The sequence below is a fragment of the Miniopterus natalensis genome, chromosome 1, assembly GCF_054644295.1.
Source record: "Miniopterus natalensis isolate mMinNat1 chromosome 1, mMinNat1.hap1, whole genome shotgun sequence".
Taxonomy (NCBI): Eukaryota; Metazoa; Chordata; class Mammalia; order Chiroptera; family Miniopteridae; genus Miniopterus; species Miniopterus natalensis.
The window spans coordinates 157,506,050-157,526,309 of NC_142081.1; the positions used below are offsets into that span (position 1 = coordinate 157,506,050).

Below are 20,260 nucleotides of genomic sequence, written 5' to 3' on the forward strand. Positions count from 1 at the left end.
GGAGTATTAGCTTCAGCTGAAATAAATACATTTCCTGTTTTTGAGCAAGCAGAGGATTCCATTTGTTTTCTAAATATGCACAATGTATAGATATGCTAAAAATTGAAATAGATAAAAAAATTAATATTTTGACTCAGCAGCTGCAAAATCCTCTAGTATGCCTTCCTGCAGCTAGGAGGAAATTACATATGGTCACTGCTATGTGATTCTTTCTTCAAATCACAAAGGCTCTGCTTCGAGGATCAGTGAGGATTACCCACAATCATGATGGATGGAAGCACACGGCGGTGAAATGGCTTATTTCCCATCTTTGGAGCAAAGTCAGAAAAGCTTGAAGATATTAAAGTAAATGTGTACTGTTGAAGCAATGGCTTTGGTTGTTGGTTTTATGGGGCAGTGACTCCTTAGCTAGTAAATAATGACCTACACAGATAAATTTGGACACACAGTGAGATTTTTAATAATGACCTGTCAGTCGATTAGGTTCTTAATGCAACCACATTAAATGTGTTTGGAAGCGGTTAAAATAATCAGCATTCGGAGCTATTCCTCATCAGGAGAAAAAGAAATAATCTCAAACCAAAACTCAGGGCCCTCAAAGAGTGCATGGAATTTGAATTCTGATGCCACTGTTAAAACCGATAGGGTGCTACTTGTGAGATAAGTACAGATGGAATCCAGAAAATAACGTACAGACGGCAGGAGAGAAAGACACATCATCCTCTCTTCCCCTTCCGATTAGGACTTTGGTCCTAGCCCATCCCTGAGCTCTTGTGAATCACGTGTTCTTTTTGTTAGAGGTACAAAAACCATAAAACAAACAAAACTTCCCCTTTTTTTCAGCGTCTGCGGCTAATGTCTTATCCTGAAAAAATCAACCCCCCCACCCCCGCTAAAAAACACAGCCCACTACAGTAGGCTGACCTTAGGTTTTATTTCTACCTAGTGTGGACAAGCTCACAAATGTGCTGAGAAAGCTGTGGTAGGACGTGAGGAGTCGAGAGGCACTGTCAGGTAGACAGACGAGCAAAGCTCTTTCCTCATTTTTGGTGCCAGTTCTTCCTGCCAACAAGGAGACATGAGCACCACCCCTGCCCGTGTACCTAGCGTGCCACCAGTTTATGTTTTCCTCTTGGTTCACTTCCATGATAGAAAAATGTCCACTTCTGTTAACATTCTTAGAACATCAATTGGGTGTGAGGCAGTATGGAAGTTACTGTGGGAGACAGAGCATTAAGTCGGGCACAGAGCATTCCTTTGAGATGCTCATGGCAAAGTGGAAGGTTAGAAGAAAGCCACGCCTAAACTGCAATAGGTTTCAAGGAGGACCAGAGAATATTTATCTAAAAGGAGTAGGACGGAAGAGAAAGACACATCCTCTCTTCCCCTTTCGATTAGGACTTTGGTCCTAGCCCATCCCTGAGCTCTTGTGAATCATGTGTTCATGATTTGTATGCTTATTTGATGTTTGCAAATGGTGCTGAGGGCATCCTAGTTAGGAGGCAAGAAGAGCGGGAGCTGGCGCACAGGAGGGGCAGTAGAGAGTGGGACAAGCATCCAGCATGGCCAGAGCTTCATTCAGACAGTCAGGAGCCAAGGGAGACCGGGGGGCTTGAAAATCAGGGGGAAAAATTTACACTCGATGTGCTAGGCAATGGGAAACAATCAGTAAGTTCTACCCACCAAAGTGTGTTTCATAAGTCAAAGCTGATTTTCCAGAAGGGTTACCCTCTTAGGAAGGAGTGGGGGGGAGGTTTAGTGGGGCAGAGCCTTCAGGAAAAAACTAAGGCTACCTGAGAAAGATGAGTTTTGGTTTTCTATTAGAAGAGAAAGGAGAATACATTTAAGGATCATTGCAAAAGTGGAGTTTGCAAGATGTGCAGTAATTAGAATGTTGCACAGGGTGGGGGGGATTCGGCGTAACTCAACTGTTATAAATTGTGCTCATTGAAAAATCAGCAGGAGGCACACAAGAAAGACAGGGGAAGGAAGAAGAGCACCCGATGGGTGGGTGGGTCGGGAGGGGAAGATGGGGTGAGTTGTCTTTGAAGTTTTTTGAGTATGATATTCCCGTGGGGCAGTTGTCCAGCAGGTAGATAAAAATGAGGGCCTGGAGACAATCATCGCGTGTGCACCCGAGACGGCATCTAAGGAGGAAACCGAAATGAGGGTCACATTAAGGCTGTGAAAGACACTAACGTTCCAGAAGAAAGAGGATGGGGGGGAAGAAGACAGAGAAAGATAAAGAGAGACAGAGGGAGGTGAAATGAGTAACCAGAAGGGGAAATAATATTCTAGAAAGACCAGCTCATGAAGGTGATTGGGCAGACAGGCTCTGGGTCACAGAGGGAGGGGCTCCCTGGGCCAGGGTGAGGGACCTCCTTTCTCAAAGGAAGAAATGAGGAGCCCTAGCCAGGTGGCTCAGTTAGTTGGAGTGTCAGCCTGTGCACCAAAATGTTGCGGGTTCGATCCCTGGTCAGGGCATTTACCTAAGTTGTGGGTTCCATCCCCAGTCAGGGCGTGTACAGGCGGCAACTGATCAATGTTTCTCTCTCACATCCATGTTTCTCTCTCTCTCTCTAAGAATCAACAACAACAAAAAATACCTAAACAAAAAAAAGGGGAGAAATAAGGAAAAAAGGCATCAAGAAGAAAATACAGGAAATTTGAGCAGAAAAGGTGAGGGAGTTTGTTGTATTGTTTTAATCAGACTACATTAATATTCTAAACAAAAAAGAAAGCTAAGATGCAAACTGATCTGAATAAAATGTGAGTTGAGAAAGTATGGAAAGTGCATATGGAAAGGCCGCGGTGGGCAAGACGGCAGAGCATCAGAAAGAGTTAAAAAGAGTATGACCGCGGAGAAGCAGAGAAGGTCTTATCGGAACTAGAGCAGGTGATGAAGGCTGGTACAGTGGTCATCCAAAGCCTAGCTCTACTGCTCACTAGCTGTGAAACGTTGGGTAAATTGATTAATGCCACCAATCTCAGTCTCCTGGGCCATAAAATGGAGATGCTACTAATCACAGGACCAACCTCCCAAGGTTGAGGTCAGGATTAAATGAGATAATGCATGTGAGGGGCTGGGACATAGCAAGTGCTCAATAAACATTACCTGCAGTAGGTCCAACCAGAAGTGACATCGATAGTGATGAGCATGCTTGCATCTAAGTCACAGTTTTTCCTATTACATGTAAACCACAGAGATTAACATGTGTGTTAGAAAAGTAGGTAAGTGTAGCCTTAGCAGTTTTGCCCCCTTCAGTATTGAAAGGGTAACTTAGGAGCCTGAATTCAGCTGTGTTCTTAAGCACAGACCCTCAAAGACCTTCTCTGCGATTCACGCCCTGACCTGCAGCAATCCTGACTTCACTGGGAGCCCTGCCAAGTTGAAAGTTTGTAAGTAAGATGTTTCTGTCACTACCAGAGCTAGGCAAGATAGTGTTTAGTAAAAATCACATGAAGAAGAAAGTGTAAAGTCTTCTTCTTAATTTAGGAAGGTCCAATTTAAGCATGCCATGTTCTTTTATTCTGAAAAGAAAAAAAAAGCCTTGAAATAGTCGATCATCCTTCAGCAGATAGGGTGGCCTCTTAAATAAAACACAAATCGGAGAACAAAAAAGAGACAATCATTGAAAGTCCCGGAGAGAGACCAGATAGGCAATTCACAGTTCAAGCAACAGGAGATAGGGTGACAACGTGAGACATAAGAAAGAAAGTGCAGGCTAAAAATAAAGATAAGGAAAATAAACAGGCAAGTATTAAAAAAAATAGACAAGACAAGAAAATTGAAAAAATATAAAGATAGAAGACTAGGACCAGAGGGAATAAAGTGGGAGGTGGAAAAGAAGAGACTAGAACCATATAAATGAGTCACGCTAAGAAGAAGGATCCTTGCTGTAATTACCATACGATGCATGAGGAGGTGATCGTACTAGACATGAGGGCCCAGGTCTGTCACTCATTCACCCCCCATTGCTTATGAGCATCTGTGTGTTAGCTGGGCACTAACTACACTGAGCTCTTACTCCCACTGCTGCAGGAGGTTTCCTAGAATGGTCAAATGAGAAAATAGGTGAGACACTGCTTTGAAAATTAGAAAATTCCACAAACACCCTATTGTTTGTATTAACAATAACATGAAATACAGACCTAGTCCAACTGAAACCTTGAAGGCCATACTTAACGCACCAAGGACCAAGCAGTAAACCTACCTCCTGGTAGTCATCTCCCAGGTCCACCAAAGGAAAATGGCAAATGAAATTAAGTTACACAAACACAATGCAATGCTACTTAGCATTAAAAAAGGCAATTATATGGATTCTTTGAATATTTGCCAACATATGGAAACACATAAATTAAAGTGATATCTAAGAAAAACAAATATGTAGTTTTGACTACAACTATGAAAAATAGATACACGTATATGTTGAAAAAATTAAAATGTAGACATAAATTATTAAAATACAGTATGCATTAAGGTTTCTTTAAAATTTACTGATTCAATAAGGACAGTACACAGTAGGACCACCTGTACACACGGCGCTCTAAATCAGGCTTCTCAGCACTGAAAACAGACTAAGAGTTCTTGCAACTTTCCCCAGCAGTGCCTCTCCAAGCCACCTTCATACCAGTCCCTGCCAATCCACCTTTTAATCCACCAAACAAAAAATCGTTCTTAAGTCTCTATTGTGTGTGATCAACCATATTTGGCATCATAAGTAAAACAAAATGGTTGAGTAGTTGTATTCTGCAATTACACTCTCTGGGGTCAAATCTTGGTTCTATCTTCCAACTTCTGTCATTTTGAGCAAGTCACTTAACCTTTCTGTGTTTCAGTCTCTTCATGTGTACAGTGGAGATCAAATTAGTACCTATCCTGGAGGATTGCTGCTAATACTAAATGGGAAAATGCACTCAAAGCAATGAGCACAGTGCTTGTTACACAGCGAGCCCTCAGAACAGTGCCCTATCACCAGGAAACAACCCCCGGCAGAGAGCAGGAGCTCTTCAATGCCGAGTGCGAGGTAAGCGGGAGCGACGATCAGCACACCAGGAATTCCGATGTGGGAGAGGCCAAGAAGAAGCTGGTCCTCTCGGGGAAGGAACCCGAGCCAGGCCAAGAGAGATGGATGGGTAGGATTTTTAAACAGAATGAGGCAGTTACTGCTACACATTTGCGGTCTTCCAGTTCCAGCAGGAGCAGCTACAGCAAGATGCAGGCAGTGCCAACCCACCTCCTCTGCATGTAGAAGCTGCTGTAAAACAGAATTGGCTCTCACCTCTCTGGCTTCGGGTCCCTGTGTCTGGAAGCAGAGAGCTGGCACGCTGGCTCACACGGGGCTCCTTCCCAGGTCCTTAATTGTGCTCAATTTGAACTGGTTTTTTCTCATTACTTAGTGTTGTTGTATCAGCTTATTCCAAAATAAGGATTTGTTGCTCTTTTAATCTGCATTTCAACTTTTGCATCACTTTTCTTAGGGTCCTCTTTCAGAAATTATGATAATAAATGGAAAAATCATGGAAAGGGCTCAAAAGGTGTTTTTTTTATGATTTGGGGGGAAAAATGTTAACAGGTTTTCTAATTAGTTAACAAACGGCTTCACATAGGTTCAGAGAGCAAGCACTTCTCAGACCCAACGCTGGAGGTGCTCTTTGGTGCTCTTCAGTAGGCAAGGGTGGCAAACCTGAGGCTCCTCGTAACCCCTCTGCTTGCCCACAGAGAGGGAAGGAAGGAAGGAAGGAAGGGAGGGAGGGAGGGAGGGAGGGAGTCCACAATCTGAGGACTGGTTCATTATTTCATTTTACCCTTAGGGAGTGCCAACAAATTGCTCAACATATTAACATCACAGTCCAGGGCTTTCCAAAGATTTTTCTGCAAACCCCTGGCTAGCTCTGTGAGAGGCTATAATAAATGGAGGGGTATGCAATTAAATGTTTGGGAAATGATGTCCGGCCTCCTTCATCCTAGACATTCACAATGCACGTCTGTTTATTTAAGGTTCTGAGATACCCTGAATAAAGAAAGTTGCTTATTTAACTCAGAGATTCCCAAGTTTATTTAGCCAGGAATCTTTTTTGCATGTAACACTTGTTAACAATTGCCTAGAACTTGAGAACCATGGATTACAATATGAAAACGCCCAGAGTAGTATTTCGTTACTGATATGTCTTCTTTTGCTTACATTCTGGCTCAGATTTATGAAGAAAATAAATCAGCATTTAAAAAATTACTGCATAAGCAAACAAATGTTTAATCCCCCAGAATTCTACCATTCTAACATATCAGCTGTTTAAAACTTTCCAGGCTTCCCCTCTCCAGTATTACTCTCAGTATTATTGCCTTTTCTACATAAGAACTCAAAGTATATCTATTCCATTAGGCCATGCCACAAAGCCCAAGGCACTTTTTTTTTTTGCATCTGCATTTGCATATTTCTCACTCATGTTTTCTTTTTAATTTCTATCATTTTCTATAAATAGGAGAAAGGAGTTAGCTGAAAAAACAAAACAAAACAGGAGAAAGCACTCCAGGCTTTGGAATTTTTGGATAATGTTGATGAGATGTGTGCAAAATACTAAGAAAAAAAATCTATGAAAAAAACCCCTGGCTTTCCATAACACTTAACCATGTCGGCTGTAATCTTATCCACTCCTGCCACTCACCCCAGTGCATTTATCTCTGTTGAAAACCTTCAGCCCTGGTCTAAATCTCCTAACCTGTATATTTGCTTTGACAGACTTAAAGGGGAAAAAAATCCCCACACATATGACATCTCCGTATGTGATAACACATTAAGGTTATTGGACCTGTTCCCAGGATATGTTTATTCTTGTCTGTGTGATAGATTAGATTAATTTTCTTTCTTAAACAGCCAAGTGCAATTAAGAGGTCTGTGATGATGATTGTAGGTACAGCTCAGATAGTGTGTAAATCCTATGCGTAAATCCCACCACCCTGCAAAGCTCGCGCGTGACAGACGGAGCAGACAGGGCCCTTCCCCAGGGCTCCACTGCGCCAAACTTCCCGAGGTGATGAAAACAGCCGCGGGTGGCACTGCCTGGGGCCGATGATCTTCTGCTTTGTTAATCATCACAGGATTCTTCCTAACACCTTCTGAGTTTAGATAAAAGTCACTGAAATGTTCCATGAGGCTAACTCTGACCCGACTAAAGCAACACTTCAGTTGAAAGAAAAAAACATTCTATGACGTTAAGTGCAGGGTAAAAGGAAGATAGCAGATGAGTTCCTGGTGGTTACAGTGAAAACCTGTGTTCACTTAGGTCTTCAACCTCCACCTGGACAGCTCCCTGGGGGTGTCCAGTGCCACCCCAATTCAACGTGTCCACATCCAAACCCCTTATCTTCCTGTCCTGGCAACTGGTAAATGGTACTCTCATTCCGCAAGTCTACTTGACCAGAAACCTGGAAATCAGCCCCAAACTCCCTCTCCCTTCGCCCCCAGGGTTAGAGATCAGCAACTTCTGTTGTATCTCCCCTTATCCACAATTCTGCCTTCCGCAGTTTCAGTTACCCTCGGTCAAGCCCTGTTCAAAAATATTAAATGAAAAATCCCAGAAATAAACAGCTTATCAGTTTTAAATTGTGTGTCATTCTGAGTAGCATGATGAAATCTGCGCCACTCCACACCTGCCCGCCAGGAATGTGAACCATCCTTTTGTCCAGTGCAGACGTGCTCTGTGTGTCACCTGCCCGTAGTCACTTAGTAGCCGTCTGGGTGATCAGATTTACTGCTGCAGAGCCTGGTGTTCAAGTAACCCTAGTTTTACTTAATAATGGTCCCGGAGCATGAGAGTAGTGATACTGGCCATTCAGATATGCCGAAGAGAAGCCTTAAAGTGCTTTCTTTAAATGCAAAGGCATGTACTTATAAGAAAGAACATAGTATATATATATAGTATATATATATATAGTATATATATATATATATGGTTTGGTACCACCCATAGTTTGGTAATCCACTAGGGGTCTTGGAATGCTTCTTCCACAGGTGTGGGAAGACTATTGTGTTAGGTTGAACCCAATGAAATTGCCACTATCTGACCATTTGTGCCCACAAAACAGCAACCTCACATGGGCAACGTAACACATAATTAATACTTAGTGAAGCCATGCCCCCTTCTCTTCATTCTCTCAGCAATTTTCTCATGAAAGGCCTTCATCAACCATCTGCATTCCTACAACTACCTTCTAAAAGGCCTTTCTGCTCCTGTCTTGTCTTCCTGCAAGCAATCTTCTGCAGATCTCTCTCTTGACAGAAACATGACCATCACACTCCTCTCCTTAAAAACCTTGAAGAGATCCCCACAGCCTTGATAACAAAGTATGTTCTCCTTAAACAGAAAATACAAAGGCCTCCATGACCTGGCCCCCCCGCCTTCTGCTTCAAGCCCCATCACTCCCATACTAGGGGCTGGCATTCTACTTAACTCTTTGTTGGTGCCTGAACAGATAATATTCTTTGGCCCATTTTCTGGAATGCTCTTCCTTCCAAATCTCCAAACTCCTCTCAATATTTCAAAATCATCTCCGTTATGAAATGTTCCAGAAAGCTTTCCATACCCACTCTAAACAAACCCCCTGTCTGATCTGGGTTGGAGTCCTGTCCCACAGGCTCATCTCATATTCACATCAATATAATATTCAACACACATCCCCTTCCTTCTTACACTGTATGCTTCTTGAATGCAAGCATTAGCTCTTACTCATCTTTGCATCCCCTGAGCCCAGCACCGTGCCTGGCATGCAGCATGTGCTTAATAAATGTTTGATGAAGCAGTAAATGAATAAATGCATTGCAATGCTACAGAGAGAAGTGGGAGGTGTTTGGAAATGACATATTTATTGGAAAAGTAAGCTTCGTGGTCACTACACTTCTCTGAAAGATCACCAATTGAAATTACTGGTCACTTTTTTTATACTACACACCCACACACCAGTCTCTATTCAACAAAGGATATCCAAGCACCAGACAATGGTTATCTTATTTACAATGTATACTTAATATACCTAGTGCCCAGGACAGCCAAGGTTCATCCCTAGCCATTCTAGTGGGACCTGTTCTTCTAGGGCTAGGGATTTCCAGAATCATTTAGCCTAGTCCCATGATTCTTTATTCTAATGGTCCCCTTATTAGCCTTAAAAAATTAATGTACTTCTAACCACCTAACTTACTCTCAAAGAGGGTTCTGGACATCGGAGAGAACAAAGCTCATTAAAAATTAAAATTTTCCAATCTCTCTATATAAATACTTATTTTAAAAATTTCCCCAGCATAAAAATTTTAAGGTCCACATGCTGAATAGGTTGGAAACAGAAAAGCCATAATGAGGATCCTGCCTTCTAACTCCTGTCTCTGACTCTCATCTTTCCTTGCTCCAGTCTACCTCCTACACAGTTTGCACACGTCCTGCCCATAACACACCCTTGTCAAGTCACAGTCTTCTCCAAAACTCACGGCTGTATTGCCCACAAAATTCCACCCAAATATTTTGGCCTGAAATTGTGGGTTTTCTATACCTTGGTTCCCACTTAAGTTTTCCAACCATTTCATCTACTACGCCTTAATACAAAGCACGTTCCTCAGCCAGGCTGGATCACTCACTGGCCGTGAATGGCTCACATGTGCTTCCTCTGTGCCTGTCTCCTGGTGGAGTCACAGCCAGAGACTCTGCCTGACCTCCCTCTAGCTTAATCCCAGCTATTCTTTGGGACTCTGAGGGGGTATCACTCACCAGTACAGTACCCCACGAGGTTGAGGAACTGCTCTTCTTTGCAGCTGGTCCTGCAGTTTCCACCGGTAATAGTGACATGAGGGTGACAGGACGTGCAGTTGGATTCGGACGGGCCGTGACACTGCCTGCAGGTGGGGTGGCATTCTAGGGGGAAAACAGGAACCAGGACAGGAATGAGCAGCCGGCATGTCAATACATGAAGCATTTGATGCAGTCCTCAAATCACACTAAGAGCAGGACTCAAACACTACTCATCTTTTGAAGATTCCTGCGCAAGCCTGGCATACCCTTAGGCCCGACCGAGAGGATGCATTTTTGGAGTCAATGGAAATGCCATCCATGAATAGAACATGGAATCCAGAGCCATACATTTTTCACACATTCCGGAGGGGCCAGCATGACCATCCCCATCTACGTAAATAAGGAGATGCAGATCAAAGTGACAAAGTGGAAGAGCGAGGGTAAGACTCCTCCGCCCCCAAATACCATGATCCAAAGGCAGCAGGGTGGGGAAAGGAGGGACACATTTTGCTTCTCAGAAATCCCTGACAAGCGAAGGGGGAAACCTTCCACAGCAATGGATATAAACCTTCTCGCTAGGGTCAGATGGCGCAACCCGGATGCCTGTTTTAGTAGCAACATTTCATTCAAGTACAGAGAACAGAAAAAGTCTTCTTCCTGGGGGTTATCACGAGCTCTGTTTGAAGTTCAATTCCTTAGGCAAAATTATGTCAGAGCTATGTTTTCCCCAGAAAAACCACCAAATTAACAAGAGGCGCTACACTGGAAGAAAACCAAGTGAATCACAGTAGGTGTGGGCAATAAAGATAAGGGTGGCGAGGGATAAAAGCGGGGCGCAGGGGCTTCTCTGCTGGGCGCGGAGCCTGAGCTCGGCCGATTCCAAGAGGACCGGCTGGGGCGAGCTTGCTGGGACTGACGATGGAGCATGCCCTTTGGCACAGGGCTGGTGAGAAGCGAAGGCCCAGATTGTGGATAAAGTCAACTGCTTCTCACTTCTTCTGGCAAGAGGCCAAAAGAAGATAAGGAATTATTTTTTTTAAAAAAGAGAAGCAAGAAAATTCAGTGCTGATTAGAAGGCTAGCTTTAGTATCCCCAGCCACATTCCCGAGGCTCTTAACTTTGAAAATGCCCGTCCCAAAGATACTAGCATCTCAAGGTGCTTTCCGCCTGCCGTGTTTCCTCCCTGCCAGAGTATGTCCAGCAACCTGGTGGCCCTGGCGCCAGTGGCACCATCCATCTGCTGGCTTCCAGGAGGCGGAGGCAGAGAGGACACAGAGCTACTCGGACTCAACTCCCCCAGACAACTTCTCTCTCTCTCTCTCTCTCTCTCTGTCTCTCTCTCTCTCTCTCTCTCTCTCTCTCACACACACACACACACACACACACACACACACACACACACACACCCCCCAATGGGCTAGTGTGAAGCACAGAAGGACAGACAACGGTTTTCAAGGACAACCCTGACGACAAGCCCTCTGCTCCTGATAGGGAGTTGAAAGGAAAGCAACCCATCTAGAGAGATTAAAAAGGTACTTGGAAAAAGAAAATGTCAGAAGAAATGTCGTATTGATCTTCAATCATCTAAATCTGTGTCCACATTAAATTTCCTCTTTAGAGTTGGAGGCTAGATGAAGCTAACAAGTGTTAAGTTATTTTTAAAATATTTTACAAATTTACTACTTGTTTTCCAACTCTAAAAAAATATGTAATACAATTTCATAACATTGGGCTTTTTCCTATAAGCCAGTGTCAACAAGTCTATTATTAGAAATAAAATAGTCATCATGATAGAATGCGTTTCATCTTTTTTGCCCCCCATAGATACAAGAAAACACAGTGCTACCATGAGGTGCTTAAATTTTAGTATTTTGTCAATTCCAATAAAACCCTGCACTAATCCCAACTAGTAATTTCTAGAATCTCTGTCACTGAGACATAAAAGTGCTCTTAAAAATATATGGGATGGACCTGTCGCAGAAATAAATAAATCCCCCTCTCTCCTTTTGCTTTATTAGGCTGTAGCCAGGGAAAGTGGGGCTGAGAACTGCAGAGGTCACGCCAAACTCCAGATCCTACATAGACGCGTTAGTGCCTGCAGCACTGTCTCCAATGACTGCCGTCCCCCCACCCCTAACTGTACGCACAGGCACAGCTGAGCCTAATTCTTCACTTCCTCCCTGCTTCCCTATTGGAAGAACTGACTTTCTCCTGTTCCCTTTACTCTTACAAGTTTAAGATGGGGATTTACAACCCAACCCTTACTCCCGTGGCAAGACGATGCTTCTAATTACAGGGCCTGGCTGCATTACGAAGACAGAACAGGGGTATTGGGAATATGCCTCAGCGTTACACACTCACCTGTGCAACTGCCTTCCTGGTTAAAGTGCCCATCTGGGCACTGGGAGAGGCACTGCCCCTCCACCAGCACATGCGGAGGCCAGCAGGCGGTGCAGTTGTGCGGGCTCCTCCCTGCGCACGCGAAACAGGAGTGGTGGCAGGCTGGGAAGACAGAGCAGAGAGACGATCAGGAGTCACCACAGGACAAGTGCGGGAGCTCTGACTCTCCCGTTAGCATTCCTGAGCTGAAACACATTCTGCACACTCATTTCATTTTCCCAAGGACACATCTCACACACTTCTTTATAAAGGCCCTGTCCCACAAAGCAAGCATCTGTGGCACTCAGATTAGATAAGACACAAATGCCACAAAACAGAAATAACCATTTGCAGAGTCACCCATTTCTTTCTTCCCAAGTTCCCATTCTCAGAGAATGTCAAATGGAGAGCAAGAAGCTGTAAAAACGGGTCTTCCTCCCCCAGGACAGCTCCTCCACCATCGCTAGGCAATGGGCTGCTTATGAGGCTGCTCAAATTAAAGAGAAAGGTGATGGGAGTTTTACTCGTGGATCCTACAGAAGTTTATATGGTGCCTGCTCTCTGCTGGAGACTGGACACACCCAGGTGAGAAGAACTGGCCAACATTTTGCGCTGCTTAAGCCAGCTGCCTCAACAGACTCACAAGCAAGTAAGCAACTAGACTAAAATGAATGGGAGATGGAGTATAGCACAGACAATAAGAGCATCTAATAGCCACTCTATGAGACCTTGACTAAGTCATGTAATTTCTCAAGGCTCCTACGTCTTCATGTATAAAATGATAATATAAACTATGCATACTGCATGAGATGTTGTGGACACTAACTGGGTTGACGCATGTAAAGTTCTTAATAGTGCTAAACACATAGTAAGGGTTTAGTAAATCTTAGCTATAATTATTACCATTAAATGCCATGTTACAAGTACTCATAGGTGTAAAAAGAAACGTGGAAAGCAAAGAGAAAGAAAACATCTCTGCTTGCCTACATCAGACCTTTAAGGATAAAAGGAATATTTGCATCATTTCCCAAGTGCGGCCATTGTATTCATGACGCTTTTTTATTTTCTGTATTTCGGACGCTCTGACATTAGGGGCCCTGGTGATCCTGGAGGCTCCCCCTCTCAGGGTTAGCCAGTTTCTAGAGACGGTAAGTGACTAGCCTGTGAGCATGCCTTTCATTTGCCTACTAATCAGTCCAAAGTCCTTATACCCATCAACTCCTTTGCTGGATCTCACACTCAGGACCACTATCCTCCTGCTCTAGTCACTCCAATGCCAGGTACCAGACAACTAGGAACAGCCCCTACACCCTGGAGCCCACTGGCCTTACTCAGACTAGCCAGTCCTAAGCCTGTTGCCCTGCCTTACTTCTTCTTTCCCAGGAAACTAAAATAAAGGCCCTTGTCTACATTTCCCCCTTACTCCCTCTGCCTCCTGACTGACCCTGGTGCTTCCTTGCATGGCTCCTCCATAGAATGATGTCACAGTTCCTCTGGGGAACTGTGACTAACAAACTATATTTCCAATAGCAGCTGTCCACTAATCTGTTAGCCATACTATACCTGAATGATAATAAAACTTACATCTTGAAACAGCCTGATATTCAGCTCCAATCATTCATTCATTCATCATTATCTGTCAAAGAAGTCTAGGTGCTGGGGATACAAAAGTAATACAAGCCCTGGTTCTTACCCATGGAGATGACCCTGTTCATTCCAGGGCATGTTCTGTTCAATGGACGAGATCCACTGACTCAGGGACACCACTCCGAGTCCCCTCTTTGCCTCCTCTGCCACCTCTAACAAACACCCAGGAGTCTTAGAGACCAACAGCTTGGAAGATCTAAGCATGATTTTACACCACTGTGGTCTTCATTTCTATCAACTCCCAATAAAAATGTCACCTACATCCTTGGATATACAGGGGACTGAAATAAAGCAGGCTGTCCTGGTCCAGCGGTGCTGGCTGTTACAGTATTAAACTATGGTTATATGGCTGGTATATGGCTGCTCTCCTAAGCCTTCCAGTGCTCCCCTGCAGCCGTGGTCCCACCCTGGGACCCTGACTCATCTATACCCCAGCCCTAAAGGGTTAACACCTGTACCAGGAGCCCTCAGGCCCTTGGTCCTGACCCATTCCCACCGGGCAGTGCCCTTGCCTTCCTGCTTGATAAATACTTTTGTTATCCCTGAATATGCTGTAGAGTTTTATATCTATTCAGCAGTATTTGTTATTCTATGAAAAACCGGGCTAGAAGCACAATTTTAAAATATTTTTTTTTCTAGATGGCTTTGTTAATAGCTCTATTAGCACAAGTCACAGTTAGAAATTTTCTTCCCAAGTATTTTCAGAATCACTATAAAGCTATTTCATCTTTAAAAAACAAACAGATAAACTGACATTTAAGCAAATATTATAAAAGAAGGGTACACATTGGCCTGTTATTTAAGACACGTTTAACACAAAATGAAACGGGATGCAGTGGAAAGTCAGGTGGCAATATTTCAGTAACAACTAAATTATATTGTCAACACCAAGCTTTCCAGGACGAAGCAATTAGAAGCAATACAATATTTTCTATTTAAATGTACCTTCGATAATGCCAACATGTTTGTATTAGACTTTACAAGATTGCTAAAATCCCTAGTTCTTCCTGTTATCCCCCCGTAATAAATAGGAAATCAAAGCACCTCATTGTAGAACTGAAAACTAGGGAAATAGGAATCAATGCATTATGAGCACACAGCATAATTTATTTCATTCCGTTTGGTCACAAAGTCAATGTGATAACCGGACTCGATGTGAGTAAAAATATTACTGAACTATATAAGGAAAGCAAAGGAGACAGGGGAGTTGAAAGGCTGATGGACCAAGAATTCCAGGAAAGCGTCCCTTTGCCACCCACTAGATTTTAGAAATGCGCCCCAATGAACATGGCCATGGCCGACTTCAGAATTGGAAACAGTCAAGAACCAAGTAGATGAGCTAGTTAAGCTGCCACGTGGCACAGAGGGGAAGGGTGGCCATCCCCTCGAAGTGCCTTTTCCTCTGTCACCCTCTCGTTCTGTAAGTACAGGCACTGCCTTCTGCATCTTTAAACACACTCTTATAAAACTTGGATTCTATGCTGTTTCTGGAAATGTCTATACTATCTCAATGACTTTTATGAGGCTTGATCATTCCATGGAAGCTGATTTCATAGCCAGAGTTCTGGTTTGAAGTCTAAGGTCCTTCAAGGAAGAGTAACTTCATTACAACGTATATATGGAAGACATCTGAGAGAAGTTCTATGAATTATTTCTCCACATAGTACTACAATTTTAGAGAGTGGCTTTCCAGTTGATGGCTAAGTATATTTCCCAAGAAGCAGAACTGAGCTGCTTAAGCTCTAACAGTGTCCTTAGATGGTTGTAAAGTCCAGTGGACCTGATTCCAGTACAAAAAAATTTACCTGAAACAATTAAAACATTATCAATTTTTGTTCATTCTGTTTTCTATTTAAGTTTCAGATGGCAAACACTACTACTTATTTTTTTCCCCTTTTAATGATATAAAGAGTAGTCCAGCATCCCTAGTTTTTCATCATATAAAATTTCCTGGCTTTTCATGTCCAAACAGCTCTTGAGGTAGGTCTCTCCCCAGTTACGACGTAAATATGAAAACCCTCCAGGATATACAGTAGGAGTACTGTCATGAGAAATGAAAATGGAAATGAGTGAAGCCAAATAAAATCGATCTCCCTCTTTCCCAACCCTCCTATTCCATATTCTCTTTCTTTTTTCTCTTTTTAATGAACATGATTTAACCTAAATATATCGGGAGTGCTTTAGGAGTAAAAATCACCTCTCTCCCATGGAAATGTTGGCAGCAAACTCTTCTCATTCTCCTCTTTGATCATTTCTTTTTAGCCTTTCTCTATTTACAGCACGAATATTCCCCAAATTGCACCCTCTGCCCTTTTACTTCTCACTCCAGGGTAAGCTTACCCACAGCTTTAATGCTGACCTACATACTAGAGAGTCCAAAATTTATGAGAACAGCTCTAAATTTTACCCCAAACTCCAATCACATAAATCTAACTGCCGAAGGGATATTTTTACATGGCATTTTCATCAGTACCTCACTCCAAATCTCTAAAACACTTCTCATTACCACTTCCAAGCTCAGTCCGTGTCTACTTAGTGTAAATTATGACATCACATGCCTTCTGTCCCAAACTGTACTTAAGCCACCCCAACCCCACCTCCTCTCCCCTACCTGACCTTTCTTTTATATGCCCCGTCTCGCTTGGTAGCCCCACTACTCACCAAGATACTCATGCTGAAAACTTTAGTCTTCTACTTTTCTATCAGCACAACACATCCAAGATAGATTGATTTTTACTTCTTAAATCTCTGTCACATCTGTCCCTACTTCACCATCCCCCTGGCCCCTTTCTTGTGATCTGGATTAATGCAAAATCTTCCTAACCAGCCCCACTCTGTTTCTCCCCAATTACCTGCCATACAACCATCAGATAGATCTTTACAAAACGCCAATTGACTAAATTATTCCCCTACTTAAGATCTTTTAATGGTTCTCCAATGCCAATAGTGTCAACTCTAAGCCCCTTAGCCCAGCACATAAAGCACTTCATGACATGACTCACCCCATGTCTCCAGTGTCAGCCCCCACAATTCATCGCTATGGCCTTGTGCTGCAGGAATACCAAATACGCTGCACTCCCCAAATGCGCCTTTCCTTGGCCTAGAACGCCCCGTCCCTCCTTTTCCCTGGTCAACTCCCATCAATCCTTCGACAGCCTGATGCTACACTGTCGCCCAGTCAGTCTCTCTTTCTGGACCTTGCGCCTGCTGCCACTCCAGCATGTGCCCCGTTCTTTTCATTCCTTGTTCAGATGTCAATCTCCCCGACTTGACCACGCCTTCTTGAAGCACGGTCTGTATCCCTCTCATCTTCCATCCCTAAAGCACAGCACATCCCTGCTACAGAAGCGGGGGGGGGGGGGGGGGGGACTGGATGCTACCAGAAGGCATGCACTTGGATAGCTCATGTCAGCTCTCTGGGGGCTACCTTAATATAGAAGCCTCATCTTTTATTCAGTTAATTCAAGGGAACCCCATCTTCATAAGTAGTAACATACTCTTAAGCTGAGCAGGCAGACTCCTGCCCATTTCTTTCTTTAATTAAAACTCTTTGCCTTAAGGCCCTTGGTGAATCTTAGCAACAACAAAACAGATCAAAATACTCACAGTATACTTTATTTCTTCCCATTCTCCTAAAGCAATTTAATTAATTGACCAAACTAATTGAATATCTTATTTAAAAAAAAAATTGGGTTCCCATCCAAGATAGTGACATAGCAGGCTCCTGAACTCATTTCTCCCCAAACACACATGGAACTATTCCCTCTAAAGGAACCTAGAAACTACCTGAGCAACAGCTAGTATGTAAGAGGCAAAGGAGAAAAAACCTTGTCAACATGGGTAGGAAAGACTGAGGCGCTGTTGCCATATGCCCTACCCCGAGAACAGCAGCAATCTGAGGGAGCTCCCAGCTCCTCCCTGAAGAGTGAAGGGTTAGGACCCAACATCTAGTGCCCCATCTTTTAGGGTTTCCACTTGAGGCATGGGTCCCCAAAACTGTAGGGCTGAAAGCCAACAGGGGCTTCTACCCAAGAGACCCATCAGACTGTAGCAAACCAAGTTCTCAATGACTCGCAAGGACTTGTGGAGGTTGCTCCCCAAGGCTCTGAGCAGAGGCAGGAGTCAGAAATGCCCAGCTCCCAGGCCTCCCCCAGAAGAGACATATTCGCGTATCTTGCGAGCGGCGCCTGAAGGTCAGGCTTCTAATTTACCAAGACTGTCTGAGATCCTCTTCGGGACCTGGGAGGCTGGCGGACACTCTATTCACCCTCTCCCTCTATGCCGCTCCTCCTCACTGGTGACTCCCTGAAAGAGCTTGTGCACCTGTCTGATGCCTGCCTTCTGCAGCTGCCACCCGAAGGACACATCCCTTGAAAGCCTGGCTCTGGTGGCCCGTGGGGCTTGAGTTCCTGGATTCAACGGGACTGTGGCAAACCAGCTAACCCTCCTGGGCTCAGAGAGAGCAAACATAAGCACCCATCTCTCAGTGCTGCCCCAAAAGAGGTATTTGTAAGTACTTTAAAAGCCGCTGTCTGAAGGTCCGGCTTCCAATCAGCCTGCATCTAGGGGCTGACTGAGATCCTACCCTTTGGGACACCGACAGGTCTTGGCACAGCCTCAACTACTGCGAGCCACTAAGAACAAAGAAAGTAGCTTGGACAATCACAAAGGTTTGAGGGACAACCAAGAGCTATGGCGGCTGAATGATAAGGTTCAGAAGATAGACCGGTGGTTGGGGGTGGGGGAGCAGGGAGGCAGGGAAAGTGAGGAAGGCCAAAGGTATAAACTCCCAGTCATAAGATAAGTAAGTTCTTGGAATGGAATGTACACCATGGTAATTAAAGTTAACAATACCACATTGTATACTTAAAAGTTCTCATCACACACCAAAGGAAGTGTGTAACTGCGTGTGGTAACTAGACTTATGATGGTGCTCATTTCCCAATATATACATATATCAAATTATTACTTTGTACACCTTAAACTAATACAATGTTATACATCAATTATATCTCAATAAAGTTGAAAAAACTTTAAAATTGATATCAAATCTGTATTAATTTTGTGCAATTCTGCCCGATGCACTAAGATCTAGCCTAAGGCGGCGATACTACCTTGGACACCAAAAAAGGAGGCTTGGAAAAATTTAGTTGCTAAAATTTCCCTCATGTTTCCCTGACCAAAGTGCCATGATTCTTCGAACTATAATGACAAGGCTGCTGATGCGCGGGATCGAGCCCGCTGGGGTGTTTATTACCTCTGCATTCTTCCTGCAAGCAGCTTCTCCTGACATAATACATTAGAAAATGTGTAAGTAGAATTCATTATCGTAGTACACGGTTCATTTTTAACATAAAGCTTGTAATTTCCTCAAAATTATATCATTTCAAACCTCTTGCTGAACTGTGTGGGAATTGAAAGAATCCATCATTAATTTGCTACAGAATCGAGGCAATTACATGGCTACACTAATCATCCTGCTCATGTTCATGTCCCTTCCTGGTCGCCACTGCCAAATCGTGGACGCGATGATTGAACTGCCTCATTAATTGAGATGGCCTGGCCTAAAATGGAATTGTAAAGCTCTAGTGTGAGATGAAGAACAAGCTTCCGGGCTTGGAAAGAAGCAAATATTTCCCAAGCAACTATGCCCTCTGTTAGATCCCAGGGTCCCCTATTGCTAAATTATCCTTTAGTTGATTCCTTCTAAGCCTCACTTTCTTCATCTATAAAATGGAAGTAAATGTAAATTCACAGGATCTCCAGTAAGCTTCTTGGTTGGAAGGAATTTATAAACCATGAAGTGATATGTGTGTGTGTATACAACTGTAAGACTCTATGCCAGAAGATTAAAAGAGGTTATCCCCAGATAGAAGGGTCATAGGTAGGGTTTACAGATAAAATAAAAAATACCTACTTAAATTTGAATTTCAGGTAAACAATGAATAATAGTATTTTAGAATATCTCAGGCAATATTTGGGAAACACTTGTACTAAAAAATTCATTTTTTTACACTTGCAAAATATAGGGTGGGGCAAAAGTAGGTTTACAATTGTGAGTACACAAAACACAGAGTTTATTCCTATATTATCCTTTATTCATTTTTGTATTATTTTTCATAAGAACTATAAACCTACTTTTGCCTTCCCCTGTATTTTTAGTTCCTAATTCTATACTTTTATTGGCTATATCTGGGTAGCCTTGTAATAGATTTTTTTTCTTATCTGTATTTTTTTTAAGTTTCTGTGATATGTAAAATGCTGGCAATGAGAAGAAATAAAAATGGAGTTTTTTTAAACTGCTCTAGTTAGGAAGAAGCATACCAGTGAATAAGTGATGTGCTTGCCCTTCTTTCATTACAGGCTTTCCTTACTCAAACTCTGGTAATGGGCCAGGAGCAGCAGCCTCATCTGGGAGCATGTCAGAAATGCAGGCACTCAAACCCCACCCCAACAC

General features: G+C 43.3%; 1 protein-coding gene across 1 annotated transcript in view; it reads right to left on the bottom strand.

The window, feature by feature from the left end:
- FRAS1 (Fraser extracellular matrix complex subunit 1) overlaps positions 1–20,260 on the bottom strand; it is a 402,680-nt gene that overhangs the window by 164,244 nt on the left and 218,176 nt on the right. Inside the window, exons 19-20 of the mRNA XM_087826788.1 lie at positions 12,139–12,279; positions 9,757–9,900 (exon numbers count right to left, since the gene is read on the bottom strand). Coding sequence (XP_087682914.1) covers positions 9,757–9,900; positions 12,139–12,279 — 285 coding nt within the window. The remainder of the gene's footprint in view (positions 1–9,756; positions 9,901–12,138; positions 12,280–20,260) is intronic.